The following is a 14,287-nucleotide window of genomic DNA, read 5'->3' on the forward strand; positions in this document are numbered from 1 at the left end:
AACATTTTACCTCTTTTCCAGCTGATTTTACAATATAGGCAATTAAGTAATCAAGGAATTAATGAATTTCTGGTGCACAAGAAAACCACATAAGCTCGAAGTTCTTCTGCAGTCTCCCGCTTTCTTTTCTGTCACCCTGACTTCCACACTTCTCTTTAGGGACCCCCTAGCCGACTTGGCTACTGGGGCCACAATCTCACCCCCTCTCACCAGCTCAACAAGGTACTGCAGAACTCGGCTGCAATACCACATTTCACCGGTAGATGTCGGAGCCCCAACACTTGACAGAGTCAACGTTCACATTTCTGACAAGCAAACCAGCAGCCATTTAGCGCCTACTGTATACTCGCCGACAATTATGCTAGGCGCTTTCAGGTCAATACCGCACCGGTGGGCTCATCTGGGAAACGCGTGAGGATTCGATTAGTTAAATTGTATAAAGTGTTTTGCACAATGACTGAATCGTAGTGTGAAATTATTACCGGCCCAAGGTGAGGCGGCAGAGACCAGCCGGGGTCCACCGCAGCTGTCTCAGCAGCGAGGTCTGCGTCTGGGCCCAGGGCTTGCTTTCCATCCAGTTGGGGCACTTGTCCTTTTTCCTGTCGCCTACCACCAAGCTGCTGGTACGTCCTCCAAGTTGGGATCCGGAATTTGGCTCCCCTCTGGCAAAGCGACTGTGGTGTTGGTGGGTGGAGGAAGGGGGGTCACAGTTGGGGCGGGTCCAGGGCGGGGCAGCTACATCATCCGCTTTCCTGCGGGCACTTATAAAAGGCGGGCAGCCTGGTAGGTGGCACGGTGGGGCGCAAGACGTCGCGCTCCTAAGGTCTAAACTCAACACAAACTTTTCTCCTTTGACTTCCGGGCCTGCGCTCTACCTGCCCGCGAGACCGACCTGAGGCACGCGGGCTTGGCCCTCCCGCCGCGTAGCCGGGCGGGGCCTCGGCTGCACCTGGGAGGCTGCACTTGCCTGGGGCCGCCAGTCTCGGGCTGGTGGGCTCCGCTGGGCGCCCAGCGTGCGGCGTACCCGGGTCGACTTCGGCGGGCAGGGCGCCCCGGTCGCCCGCCTCCCGGGGGAAGGACAGGCCTGGACCCACGCTCCGGCGCTCCGGCCCGCACTTGGCGCTGGGGCCCTGTGGCCGACGCACACGCGCAGAGAGGAGCCAAGTGCCGGGGCCCCAAGCGCGCAGAGGCTGTGCTCGGCGTAGGCGCGCGGTGGCCGCCCCAGGTGCCGGCAGCCGGAACGCCCCCTCCCCCTACGCACGTGCGGGCCGCCGCCCCCTCCGGGCTACCAGCGCAGCCGCGAGGCGGCGCGCCAATCGCCCAGGGCCGCCGAGGGGCGGGGCCGCTGCCCGCATTGTTCCTCCCCGAGCGGCGGGCCCTCCCCTTCCCCCAGTCCCGGGCGGGGCGCGGGGCCGCCGAAACCGCGGAACGTGGGCTCGCGCCCCGCCTTTGTCTCCCGGGCGCGAGCCGGCGGAGACCCGCCCCCGCCGCTCGCTGCCAGAGCCGCTTTGTGACGCGGCGCGGGGGACGGGGTCGCGGGGTGCTGAGCCGGCGGGCACAGCCTCAGCATGGACGTGACCGTCTCGGAGCTCATGGAGCTCTTCCTGCAGAGCCCGCTGGTGACCTGGGTGAGTGTGCCCGGCCCCTCGCCCCATTGTTGGGGCACTAGCTCCACTCCCGCCCGCCTGCAGTCGCGGCAGACCCGACCCGGCCGGGTTCCCGGAAAGCCCCTGGACGCAGAGGATTCATCAGGTGCCCCCGGCCGGTCATCAAGTGTCCCGGAGTATGGGGGTATTTCCAGCTCTGGAGCCCGCGCGCCCGGTGCAGGACCCCGCCGCGCTCTCGGCCCGGCTGGGGGCTGAGCGGGTACACCTGTTCCCACCGGGGCGTTGGGCCGGAGGCCCTGGAGCGACAGTCTTCCGGTGGTCACCCTGGCCTCTCATGGCTTTGACCATTCGAGAAAAGGACCCATTCCCCAAAACATCCTCCTGTAGTTTCTGAACCCCTGAGACCAGCGGGCGGATGGCGGTGGGGATTAGGGGGATCCCAGTGAGAACGTGTACAGGCTGCGCTGGGCGCACTGATTTCCAGTGGATTTGAGACGTGAGAAATTTATTGAAAAGTCCCTTTTATTTTTTTTTTCCGCTCTGACACGCCGGAGAAAAGTGGCGAGGAAGTTTTCTTTCTGCTGTCTAGCGTCTGTTGCCTGGCGCGGGGAGGGGAGAGAGGCCCTGGAGAAGGGTGCTGTTTGTTGAAGGGTGGGTGGTCTTGGGTGACCCCCTCCTGCCCACAGGGGCTCTGCCCGCCTGGAGAGCTTTAGACTGTGCGCGTGGAGGTGACTTTTCCTGCCTTTCTCTCCGTGTCCCCTACCCGCAGGTGAAAACTTTTGGCCCCTTCGGAAGCGGCAACCAGGACACCCTGACAATGTACATGGATTTAGCGGACGGCATCTTTTTGAACCAAATCATGTTGCAAATGTAAGTTATATTCGGGGAGGAAGGAAGGAGGGAATGATGCCGCAGCAAGTCGACATTTAAGGTTGTAGAAATGGAATGTGAGGTTGCAGTGGAGGGTTCTTTGCACGTCGGGCCACTGGTATCTCAGCATTAACGTGTCTTTTCGTCGTTTGTGGGGTATGGAGAACTCCAGGACAGTGGGTTGGCAACTTGTTTGATGAAAGGAATTTGAAATTGAGTGACTGTCATCCACATGGTGTAGATAGTGCAATTGACTTCGAACTCAGGGACTTGATTGTTGTTTGAGTAATGACACGAAAAAACCCCTTTCTTTTGGGGGGCAAGGAACTGTAACGGAGAGTGTCTGGTTACAGGAAGTGTCGGGTGGGACCGGAGCATCCGTGAGTGACTATAAAGTTTCATTCGAGGTCAGGACGCCTGTGTTTCTGAGCTCCCCTTCATCTTCCATTTTCAGTTGCCCCAGAGCAAGTACAGTTGGTTAAGTCCCTTCTCAGGAACTGGATTTAAAGTCACTGTGTTGGGAGAGGCGCAGGGAGCCAGAATACTGTGGTACTGTTTGTCTTGACGCTTGAGGCTTAAACAGGGTCTTGGTGGAAGTTACACTTGCTAGCATGTTGGTCTGACCACATCCTTTCCTGTTGCTGAATTCTGCAGAGCCTGTCTGATTGACAGCCTGCCACATGTAGGTGTTGGCTCCTGCCGCTGCATTCTGTTTTTAACTCAGGAACTGCAGGGAACATATTGGCATTGAGTGTCAGTTATGATTCACAGGCACTTGAAGCAAAATAAAACATCCTGATGTTCTCTGTGGATCAGGCCCTTACGCTCACCTACTCACCTGCAACTAAGCAAATTGTCATACTGGAGCATGAACCTGTTAGCTGATGAGAATCAGCTTCGTTTTTGGCCCGCGTGGGAGGAGGAACAGTCAGCTTTGGTATATTCAGAAAATGGCTTAAATACATCTACCTACAAAGATCTGTTTTAAAAAATTTCCCGAGAACATTGCTTCTTTGGTTTAAGAAGTTACCTGATGTCGTGCTCTGGGAGATACATCTCAGTCTTAATTTTTTTTTTTTTTTTTTAAGGCACTACCACTGTTACCAGTCTTGAGTTTGATTAAATTCTAAAGAGACAAATCTGTTGTCAGCTTTGGCAGCACGTCTCCGAGAACATTGATGAGAAGTTTTCCTCGGGTTGTCTTGTGGCATATTCAGGTTCTGGCAACTCTTCCCCCCTCATCCTGTTAGACCCCGAAAATTGCTGGATTCCATGGGTACAGCAACCTGTGAAACTTAGAGCTGTCCTGTTTAATTAAAAAAAAAAGCAGCAGTGTCCCCCAGCCTTTCCATTCAGCTTTTACACCCAGGCGAGGGGAGAACAAAAGCCCTGGGACTGTTTCTCTTTCTTCCCTGACCTTTGGAATTCCTGAAGCGTTTACCACTTGCTTGTAAATCAGGAAAGCCTGTTGGACCATTCCTTTGAGAAATGCCAGCTCATCACTTGTTCACACTCGGCTCGCGGCTGAATTCAGTTGGACGGGCTTCTCCCTTCCCCTTGACAGTTTGAAATGTTATTTTCTCCTCTGTGCTTCGCCAGGGTAATCGTGCTGGAAGTGGGAACTGATACGTTTGCAGCTCTTCAGGCCTCAAGCAGTGCTTCTGGGTCCTCTGGCCAGGGTTGGACACCGAGGAGGGGACAGTGGGGAAGATGGGTGGCTTTCCAGAAGGAGGAAATCAAGGAGGGAGAGGCACAAGCAGCACGCAGTTGACTGACTGACTGATAGGAATGACCCTGTTCCAGGTGATAGATATCAGAGCATTGTTCGCTCTTGAAAGTGGGCAGGGATTGACTGGAAAGGGGGCACAAGTGAACTTCTGAGGGTGGTAGAAATGTTCCATATATTGACTGGAGTATATTTCATCTTTCAGAACTCATCAAGGTGTAACTTAAGATATATGCATTTCACCCTAAATGTAAAAGTTACCTCAGGGGGACTTCCTGGGTGGTCCAGTGGTTAAGACTCTGTGCTTCTAATGTAGGGGGTGCGGATTCGATCCCTGGTCGGGGAACTAAGATCCCACATAAAAAATTACCTCAAAAAAACAACAACAACGAATTTCAACCCTAGTGTTGAAAGCCTAGATAGCCAGCTTGGGTTCAAACCCTAGGTCTCTCTCATGCATGCTTTGTGATGCTGGGCACATCACTCAACCTCTCAGTTTCCTCACCTGTAAAGTGGGAAGGAAAGTACCTTCCTTAAGAGATGGTTGTGAGGATTAAAGGATGTTAGTAATTAGCATAGGGCCTGCCACTTAATAGGTATTGGCGTTGGTTATGTAGTTACGCATCCACCTTCTTAATCCAGAAAGGATTTGGGGCACCCCCTAAGAGTTCTTTTTTTTTTTTTTTTCCTTTTCTGTCCACCTTTCTCCTACATTACTAGTCTCCTAGATTACCTCATACTTCTTAGCCTTAGCTCGCTCCCAACAAGATCTAGGGCAAAACTGGACTCTGGGACCCATATCCTAGCCCCACATCTAACACTACTTAAGCCTGTTTTCACTTCTCCCAAGTGGAGACATGTTGGGCTAACTAGCAGGTAAGTGACAAGGCTGTTCTGCCTTATCTCCCATGCTAGTAGCCCCAACTGTCTTCAGTTCGCCTGTTTTGATAAATTCTCACCAAGTTGGTAGGACCTGAGAAAATTGCAGAGAGCAGTGTGCTAACCTGTTGCTGGAGTTCAGATAAGAGGCGTGTTACCTAACACTTTGGAGCCATATGGAGGCTGGCTGGGGGTCACGTGACTGCACCTGGGCATTGTCTCTGGCAACTGAAGAAGGCTGCGGTAGTAGTCTCTGGGCCCTGGCCTCCTAGTGACATCAGTGCCTGGAAGCTGGAAAGCCCTGTGGGCTCAGCTTTCAGGGGAGGCCCAGGTCTAAGAGAATTCCTGAATGAAAGTGAGGCATTGAGTGGCGTGGATGGAGATGCTTGGGAAAACTTGCTGAATAGCTCCTCTGTAAATGCAGTTTCTCTGGGTACCTACTGGTAGTCCAGGGAAAAACTAGGTGTCTGATTCACTTTGGACACATTTTTCATGGTCTCATAGGAAAATTAAGAGCTTCGACTCTAGCATCAGGCAGACAAGTTCAAATCCTCCCTCTGCCACTTACTAGTGCTCTTATCTTGGGCAAGTTACTTAAACTCTCTAAGCCTCAATCTCCTGATTTGTAATAAGGGGGATGGTATTTTATGGATTTGGGGAGGATTAAATAAGATTATGCATTATGCATGTATAGGAAATGCCCAGCAAATGTCAGTCATCATTATTGTTAGCGTGGAGCCCAGAGCTGGGTTTGTGTGTGTGTGCCCACGTGCGTGTGATGGTGTACATCTGTGCATGTGAGAGTGGACACCTGAACTGACGCAATGGCTGTTGAGTTCAGCTAAGAACTTAGGGCTGGCTGGGACTGAGAGCTTGTGCCTGGGCAAGGCCTGCGTTAAATCCAACACTGTTTGCTTTGTTCAGACTCCTTTCTAACCCCTTGTACTAGCTGCAAATTTACGGATAATATATTAGTTATTCAGAAGCTGGAAATAGCCTCAGACCAATGTGAGAGTTCCTTAGGCTTCTCAAAAGCATGTGAATGATAATATTTTTCCTTAGTGTGCTGGAGGAGGAGTTATGTTCCCATTTTGCAGATGTACAAGCTGAGGATAAAGGGGCAGATACTGATTAGTTGAATGAGTTTGTGTTGGTGCTAGAGAGTTGGAGCAAGAAAGATTTTTACTCATGAACTTGAGTGATACTCTCATGGCTGCAGCATATGATACTCTTCATGGGGCCTTTGAGTCTGTAAAAAATTACACAAAAAAATTCACGTTCGTTGGAGGGAGGTCAGAACATACAGATGAGCAAAACGAACATTGCCTATAATTTTACCATGTCGAGGTAGCAGAATTAGTATTTTGGTGTTTCCCAGATGTTGTCTATGGTATATACGTAGAATATGTGTTCCTAATGTTCTCTTATACAAATTTGGGCTCCGGCTACTGTGTAACACCTTTTTTATTAACCTGTGATAGATTATCAACATCTCCATCATCTGTATCAAACGTAGTTTCTCATTCAGGGTTTTTTGGATTCATTTTTAAATTTAGGAAGTCTTTGGAATATGATGAAAAGTTGGGGGCTGGCCTTTTCACAAAGGAGGGAGGCAAGGTTGCTATAAATCTAAATTATAGTTCTCTTTAAAATTTTAGGGAAAGTTGATTTCTTTTTTTCAAGTTAGAAGTTTTTATCAGAAGGAAGCCCCGGGGGCCCACACTTTGGACTTGTATCTCTCCAAGTTCGGACAAGCTACCAGTTGCTTTGTTGCACCCTTGTCTCTCTCCTGTCCTCTGACATCCTGATGTGGGGCTGTGTGGCTTTGCTTTCTAGGGCTGTCATACAAAGAAGATCCTTATTCTTAATGATGGCTTTCAGGCAAACAGTCTTGCAGTGGTTCTATGATGTCCTCTTCCTGGGATCAAGAACCAGGTACCACGTGTGCCAGTGCGGACCTGGCCTCCCTAGAATGATAACCTTTTAGTACTGGAAGGATCCTGTGGTCATCTTGCAGATGAGGACAGTGGGGCCCAGAGAACTTTGGCCAGTCCTGGCCCCATTTCCAAACCAGAATCAGTAGCTCCTAACCCACTTCTTGCTGAGGGACAGGGCGGGGTTACACAGTGCTGGGCAGAGTGGCGATAGGCCTTCCTTCACCATAATTGACTTTTGTTCGATTTGTTTCCTAATCTCTCTTTACCCTGAGAGCCTGAGTTAAAGGAGGGAGTGCTAATGATCATGATAATTAGTCTAATTACTCATATAGAACCCCCTCCCCGACCTCTGTCACCTGACGGTCTCCCAGGCCCCGACCCTGGATCCTGGGTGTGTGTTGTGCCATTGCCCGTGCAGTGAATGTCCACATGTTTGCCAAGGTCTTCCAGCTTCTGGCACTCCTCAGGGGGTCCCCGTCTGACTTAATGAAAGCTGGGACTACAATAGCAACAAAAAACAGAAAAAGCCCTGCATGTTCTGAAGTTCTGCTATTTTAGGAAGCACGCTTGTCACGTTATGAAATTGCTTCTCATCTCTTAAGGTGTCTATCGTAAAGGGAAGAGAACTGCACCCTTAAGATAAATTACTTTGTCGTGCTAGGTGCACTTCTGTAGCTAAAATGCCTTTGTGGTTTAAATTCTGAATGCCTCCTCTGCTGCTAAATTAATTGCCACTGAACTGTTAACCTTTATTTTCTCAGTAATGAATGGCTCCAGGAGAAACATGTAACATGTAAATGGCTTGGCCAGATTCTAGTACTGTGTGGGGACAATAAGAAACGTTGTCCCCGGGCTTCCCTGGTGGCGCAGTGGTTGAGAGTCAGCGATGCAGGGGATGCGGGTTCGTGCCCCGGTCCGGGAGGATCCCACATGCTGCAGAGAGGCTGGGCCCGTGAGCCATGGCCGCTGAGCCTGCGCGTCCGGAGTCTGTGCTCCGCAACAGGAGAGGCCAAAACAGTGAGAGGCCTGCGTACCGCAAAAAAAAAAAAAAAAAAAAAATGAAGAAAAAAAAGAAACGTTGTCCCAGGACAGTTGAAAAGAGGTCCTCTGGTTGTCCCAAGGAGCCCATGTGACTGTTTTAGGAGATACAGGATGATTGAATGAAGTCCATGGCTGATTATTGCATGTGATTCATAAAGGGGTTTGCATGTACACAAAACAGTGTAGGGACTCATAGTGTTTATATCAGATATTTACTTAATGGTTGAATTTTAAACAGCTTGTGTTATTAAGAAATTGTGCTTATAGTGGCATTTGAAGTAATTGCTATTTTTAGATTTTTTTCCTGTTTGTCAACTTTGTATAAATTATTGGCTTTGGGTGAGCTGAATGGCATTGAAATTGATTTGCGTAACTCCCCAAATTCCCCTTCTTGTCCTCTCATCATCATCATCATCATCGAGGGGCCCGAGGAAGGAGGAAGAGACCTGTCTCTCCTCCATCACAGCAGCCCCTGGAAGGCTCAGCACCCTTAACACAGGGCTCGGATGACGGAAGAAACTGTGAAGACAGCCCTCATTTGAATGAAACATCCTTTGTGGTGCCTTGGGACAGTCGAATGGCACGGAGGGCTGTGTTAGGAAAAGCTGTGTGGGCTACATGGGGAGAGGGAAGAGAAATCCGTTCTGTTGAGTCTGTTCTCTTCAAATAGGAAATATTTTTGACACTGAGAATTTTTGAGAAATGTCCTGTATGTAGATGAGTGAAATTATAAATCGCTTGATTCAGATTTCTAGTTTCATCACAAGCAGACCTGACTTCCGCCTGGGATTGGAAAACGAATGACACTTCGGGGGTTTCCCGCAGGAACTGTTTGTGTCTCTTCACATCTCTCGTAGGGTGTGTTGTGCACCACATAGCATCGCATACTCATGGTGGTGGTTTTTGAGATAGAATTGTGCCCCTGGAATGTGAACCACAGGCAAGAGCAATTCGGTGACATAGGCAGGAGACCGGTTTGAAATGGAGCATCGATGACTCTACTGGTTTATGAAGTCAGAAAGTGTGCTGTTTCCCCCTTTTCCATCTTTCTTGCTATTTCCCGTATTTCGCTTTGGTCAGCTTTGGATCCTTTTTAATCTTCAGATGTATTGGGGGGTAGGTTATTGATGCTTACACAGTGCAGCTTTTGGGTCTGCACTGACACTTGGTTGTTTATGGCTGCTCTGGGGCCAGAAATAACATTGCTTAAGGGCCGGTGGGGGGCTGAGTGCTTGGGGGGGGACAGGAGGTGATGTGGCTCCCTAGAGGTCCACGGCTTGGCAGCGGCAGAATTAGGACTTGACTTGAGCCACTCTGTCACAGCTGCATAGTAACCTAGGCTTGGAGAGGACCGAATGCTCAGTAGTGCCTGGGGTAGGATGGGGTGTGACAGATGCTGGGAGATGCAATGTTCCATTCTCATTTTTCTTCCCCTAGAGATCCCAGGCCAACAAATCAACGCATCAACAAACACGTCAACAATGATGTGAACCTTCGCATTCAGAACTTGACCATCTTGGTGAGAAACATTAAGACCTACTACCAGGTAAGGCGGGCCCCCCCCCCCGCGCCGCCCTCCCCGGGTTCTGTGCGTCCGGCAGTACCGTCATTTGAACCGTTTCCCTACAGGAAGCCAAGAGGAAACGGTGGTCAGGCATCTGCTTGTTGAAACTTGGTGTGTTTGCACATGCATCCCTCTTTTTGGCATCGTGAGAAGGGTCAGAGGTGGGATTGCTTTACTTTGTCCAGGGAATGTTCTCTGAGCCGTGTGCAAAGCATCGTGCCAGGTGCTGTGAGGGCCCTAGAGACGAGCCTTGGTTTTCAGCCACGGCCCAAGCACACAGTCGAGTGGGGACTGGCTGGCACGGGCTCTGGGAGGGGCAACCTGACACGGTTATCACCCACAGCTCCGTGAGTCTGTACAGGAGTGATTCAAAGGGTTGAGGGACAGAAGGGACCACAGAAGGGTTATGTTCAGGACAAATATATAATCAGTGAGCGCCCAGCTGGCAGACAGGAGCACCGGGTTCACAGTATGGGGTGTCTGCTTGTGAAATGCTCCCCATATCTCATTAGCAGGTAGTCGGTGGGTCAGACAGGAGGGCCCAAAGGGGGAAGGGCTGTGAAAGTCCCCATCCGAGCCTCGGGAAGGTTGAGTGAGAATCTTTGATGATGTTCATGATGTTTAGATAGCCGGCATTGATGGGAAACATATTTAAACTTTGCACCTCAGAGCCCTGATTGTCAAACTTAGCAGTGAAACTTTTTCCCCCATATGATTTTCCTGAGTCCCCAGGTGAAGCCCTAGCAAATCTCATTGACTTGAGGGCTGGGGGACTCTAGCGCCCTCAGCTCAGCCCCTCTTTCTCCAGGGCATCTCTGTGGGTTCCCAGGACCCCAGGGAACACAGTTTGAGAATCACTGCTCAAGAACCAGTCTCCTTCCAGATTCACACTGGGGTTTCACTGAGCCCTCTGCCTCTGAGACCTCCCCTAGCCCTCAGCTTCCTGGGCTGTAACTTAGTCCTGGTTCTGGGGCTTGGGAGAATCTTCAGAGTCATGAGGACCCTGTCACCATGAGGAAGCCCTCCACCCAGCTGTGGCTTCCCTCTCTGCCCTCGTGCGGTGGTGCTGGTTCAGAGGTCACTGAGGTCGCTGGCCAGGCGGCCAGGTGGAGTTTGCACTGTGGCGCTGGGCTGGGTGCTGGGTCCAGTTCCTGCACAGGGCTGTGGTTGCTGCTGGATCTGAAAGAAGGAGGGAAAAGGAGGGAGTGGACAGTGTCTTGGGTTTTCTGAGATGATTATTTCCACTTTCCTCCCACTGGGGTCGGGGTACATGAGAGGGGGCTTGGGGTGCTGGGATGTTTTGCTTGTGTGGCCAGTTCAGCCCCTTGTGCTCGTTCCATGGCCCGCTGGTGGCCCAGCACCGTGGACACTCCGAGCGGCCTTTGGGAGGCTTGGCACCAGGCCCATGCTTTAGTAACAGAGGCCAGCTGTGCTGAGGAGGGGTCCGGGGGTGCGGGAGAGCCCTGTGAGAAATGGATCTATAAGGGTGACGGGGGTTTGTTTCCTTGCTGAGGAGAGCCAGTGCCAGGGCTGGGCACGCTGTCAGCAGGTGGGTCTCAGCTACTGCTTCCCTCGTGACAGTCGCAGTCAGGGGAAATGGGTGCTGCCAGTGAACTCGGACCTGGGTGTGGAGGGGGCTGCCTGGTGGCCGTGGTGATTGTTTAGCAGCTACTCGGGGCTTGATCTCTGGCTGCAGGCACCATTCATGGTAAGCAGTGCTTTCGACGCTGTGTGCTAAGTGCCAGGGGAAGCAGGTGGTGCTAACAGTTGGAGACAAGACCCCTAACTCTGGACAGGTGAGTCTCCTGCCCCAGGTGTGGCTGGGAGGTGGTAACCCTCCCTGCAAGCACTGGGGTGGAGGTGAGGTTTCTGGCTCTGTACGCAGCACGGAACAGTCAGGTGCTTGCTGCAGGCTGTTTGGCCTGGCAGGTGCTGCCCTCTGGGCTTGGCGGCCCAGTAGGACACATGCTGGTGGCACTCAGCAGCTCTGACAGTCCAGTCTGGGCCGGCCAAAGGGCTTGAGACCCTCTACTTGGAGGTAACGTGCCCCTCTTAGGGCACTGTGCCGAGTTCCAGAAGATGGGAGACAGTCACAGGAAGGAGACGATCTAGTCCATTCTCAGGGCCCAGAAAGACTTATGGGTAGAAAAGAGGACCCTGCATCCTTGTTCTGTTTCTGCGCTGTTAGCTCTTTGAGGGCAGGGCTGCTGTGTATTGGCAGCCTCAGCTCCAACCTGGAGCAAATGTTTGCTGAAAGCACTTGCTAAAAGCCATGAGGCGTCCCTGACCCTCAGCCAGCCCTGCTCCCTTGGAGGAAGCTGGCAGGACACTGCCCTTTGGGTTGACACAGCTTAGGTGTGGGCAGTGTTCTGTTGTGTATTTTTTCCTTCCAACTTATGATAAAATAAAGTTTAGTTCTGGTTATATAAGTAATATGTGCTCTTAATAAACAGCTTAGAAAACAAACAAGTAGCAAGAAGAAAAGAACCACTCATAACCCCACCACCCAGAGACAATCACTATTAACATTTTTAGAGCTTCCTTCCAGTTTTTGCGTGAATAGTTTTTTGTTGTTGTTTTGTTTTTAACATCTTTATTGGAGTATAGTTGCTTTACAGTGGTGTGTTCGTTTCTGCTTTATAACAGTGAATCAGTTATACATATACGTATATCCCCATATCCCCTCCCTCTTGCGTCTCCCTCCCACCCTCCCTATCCCACCCCTCTATGTGGTCACAAAGCACCGAGCTGATCTCTCTGTGCTATGCGGCTGCTTCCCACTAGCTATCTATTTTACATTTGGTAGTGTATATATGGCCTTGTCACTCTCTCACTTTGTCCCAGCTTACCCTTCCCCCTCCCCGTGTCCTTAGGTCCATTCCCTACATCTGCATCTTTATTCCTGTCCTGCCCCTAGGTGCTTCATGACCATTTTTATTTTTATTTTTTAGATTCCATATCTGTGTGTTAGCCTACGGTATTTGTTTTTCTCTTTCTGACTGACTTCACTCTGTATGGCAGACGCCTGAATAGTTTTTGTTTTACACCGTTGTGGTCGGGACATACATACAATTGCATACCCTGCCTGTTTTCCTTACCACCTGACCATTGTAGCATAAACATACAATAACAATAATGGGTTATTATTTTAAAGGGACATTCAAGGAAGTTTCCCAAAAGAAAGTTTCCCAGCATCCCCTTGTGAGAGAGACCCTGCAGGTCGTAAGGGCTTGGGGTGAAGTGAGACAAACGTGGTTCCTACTGTGGCTGGGGTGGCTGGGAGGGTGGGAGGTCACCCCTTCGGGAGGGGGACTTCCTCTTGCCATGGCTTTGCAGTAGACACACCAAGGTCATGGAGTCCAGCCCCGGGTCTAGTTTGCAAAGCAGTGGTTTGGCCGCCCCCAGGCTGTCCCCTTCTTTTCTGAGGCACGTGGGGCAGGGACAGTCAGCAGGGACAGGGGCCTCTCGTGAATAGCATGGGCTTCTTTCACAAGGAAGCTCAAGTTTTGCCCCTGAAAAGCCCTGGAGACAGAATAGGTCCTTGACATTTTTCTGGGGCAGAGGACAGGCAGTGGGTGAGAACCAGCACGGCCAGGTTCAGTCTGACCACCAGGGTCGCAGGCCTCCCTCTGACCTGCTGCTCGGACTCTTCCGGGGTTGGCGCCTGGAATCGGCATTTTCAGAAGTTCCCCAGCTGTTTGAGTCTTAACATCCTTCCGACAGGATGGGGAATCAGCCGGCTAGAGATAGAGAGGTGGTTCTCAAAGTGTGGTCCCCAGACCAGCAGCATCAGCATCACCTGGGAACTTGTTAGAGATGCAGGTTGTCAGGCCCCTCCCCCAGACCTGCTGTGGAGGTCCAGTAGTCTGCATCTTAACAAGCCCTCCAGGTGATTCTGATGCACATGAGTGGGAACTAGTGGGTTAGAGCATTTCTAGTGATGTCTAGGAGGGGCACCTTCAGCCAGGTCTCCTGGGGCGGAGAGGGCTCAGTTCTCACCAGGTAACTCCTCTCCATCACATACAACGGACACACATCTCATCTGCCCCAGGACGGGAAGAGGAGAGGCTCTGAGGAGAGAGGCTGCAAAGATGAGGGGGTGACCAGAGGGAATAGGTGTCACCGAGGGAGTTGCTGGGAAGGGGCAGAGGAAGCCAGAGTTGGACAGGACCTTGGGAAGAGCTCCCAGTTCAGTCTGAATTTTAAGGAAGGAAAGGCTGATCAGAACGAGCATCCGTAAATGGGACATCTGCGGAGAGGCCTGGAGGAAAGGCGGGCCTGGACCAGAACTGCACGCTGCTTTGAGCCGCCTGGCTGGTTAGCGTGGAGCCCAGCATCACATGAGGCTTTTTTTTGTTTTTTAAATTGGTCCCTCAATTCACTTCTTTTTTTTTTTTAAGATTTATTTTTATTTATTTATTTATTTTGGCCGTGCCGGATCTTCGTCGGGGCATGCGGACCCTTTGCTGTGGCGTGCAGGGATCTAGTTCCCCAGCCAGGGATCGAACCCGGGCCCCCTGCATTGGGAGCCTGGAGTCTTACCCACTGGACCACCAGGGAAGTCCACATGAGGCTTGTTTTACTCACTCAACAGCCAAACTCTTTTCCATCTGAGTCCTTTTCAGTTAAAATTTGGATTTATAGGATGGTTTATTGTTAACAT

The 14,287-nt window shown here is 51.2% G+C and overlaps 1 protein-coding gene across 1 annotated transcript in view; it reads left to right on the forward strand.

Annotated features, from left to right (window-relative positions):
- Positions 1–1,568: 1,568 nt before the first annotated feature.
- The window catches only part of CCDC88C (coiled-coil domain containing 88C), a gene marked incomplete at its 5' end in the record, with an annotated part of 129,033 nt that continues 116,314 nt past the window's right edge, over positions 1,569–14,287 (forward strand). The window contains 3 exons of the mRNA XM_082648383.1: positions 1,569–1,628; positions 2,377–2,477; positions 9,498–9,606. Of these exons, the coding sequence (XP_082504509.1) occupies positions 1,569–1,628; positions 2,377–2,477; positions 9,498–9,606 (270 nt within the window). The remainder of the gene's footprint in view (positions 1,629–2,376; positions 2,478–9,497; positions 9,607–14,287) is intronic.

This window comes from Grampus griseus (genome assembly GCF_964374135.1).
Source record: "Grampus griseus genome assembly, chromosome: 2".
NCBI classification, from domain to species: Eukaryota; Metazoa; Chordata; class Mammalia; order Artiodactyla; family Delphinidae; genus Grampus; species Grampus griseus.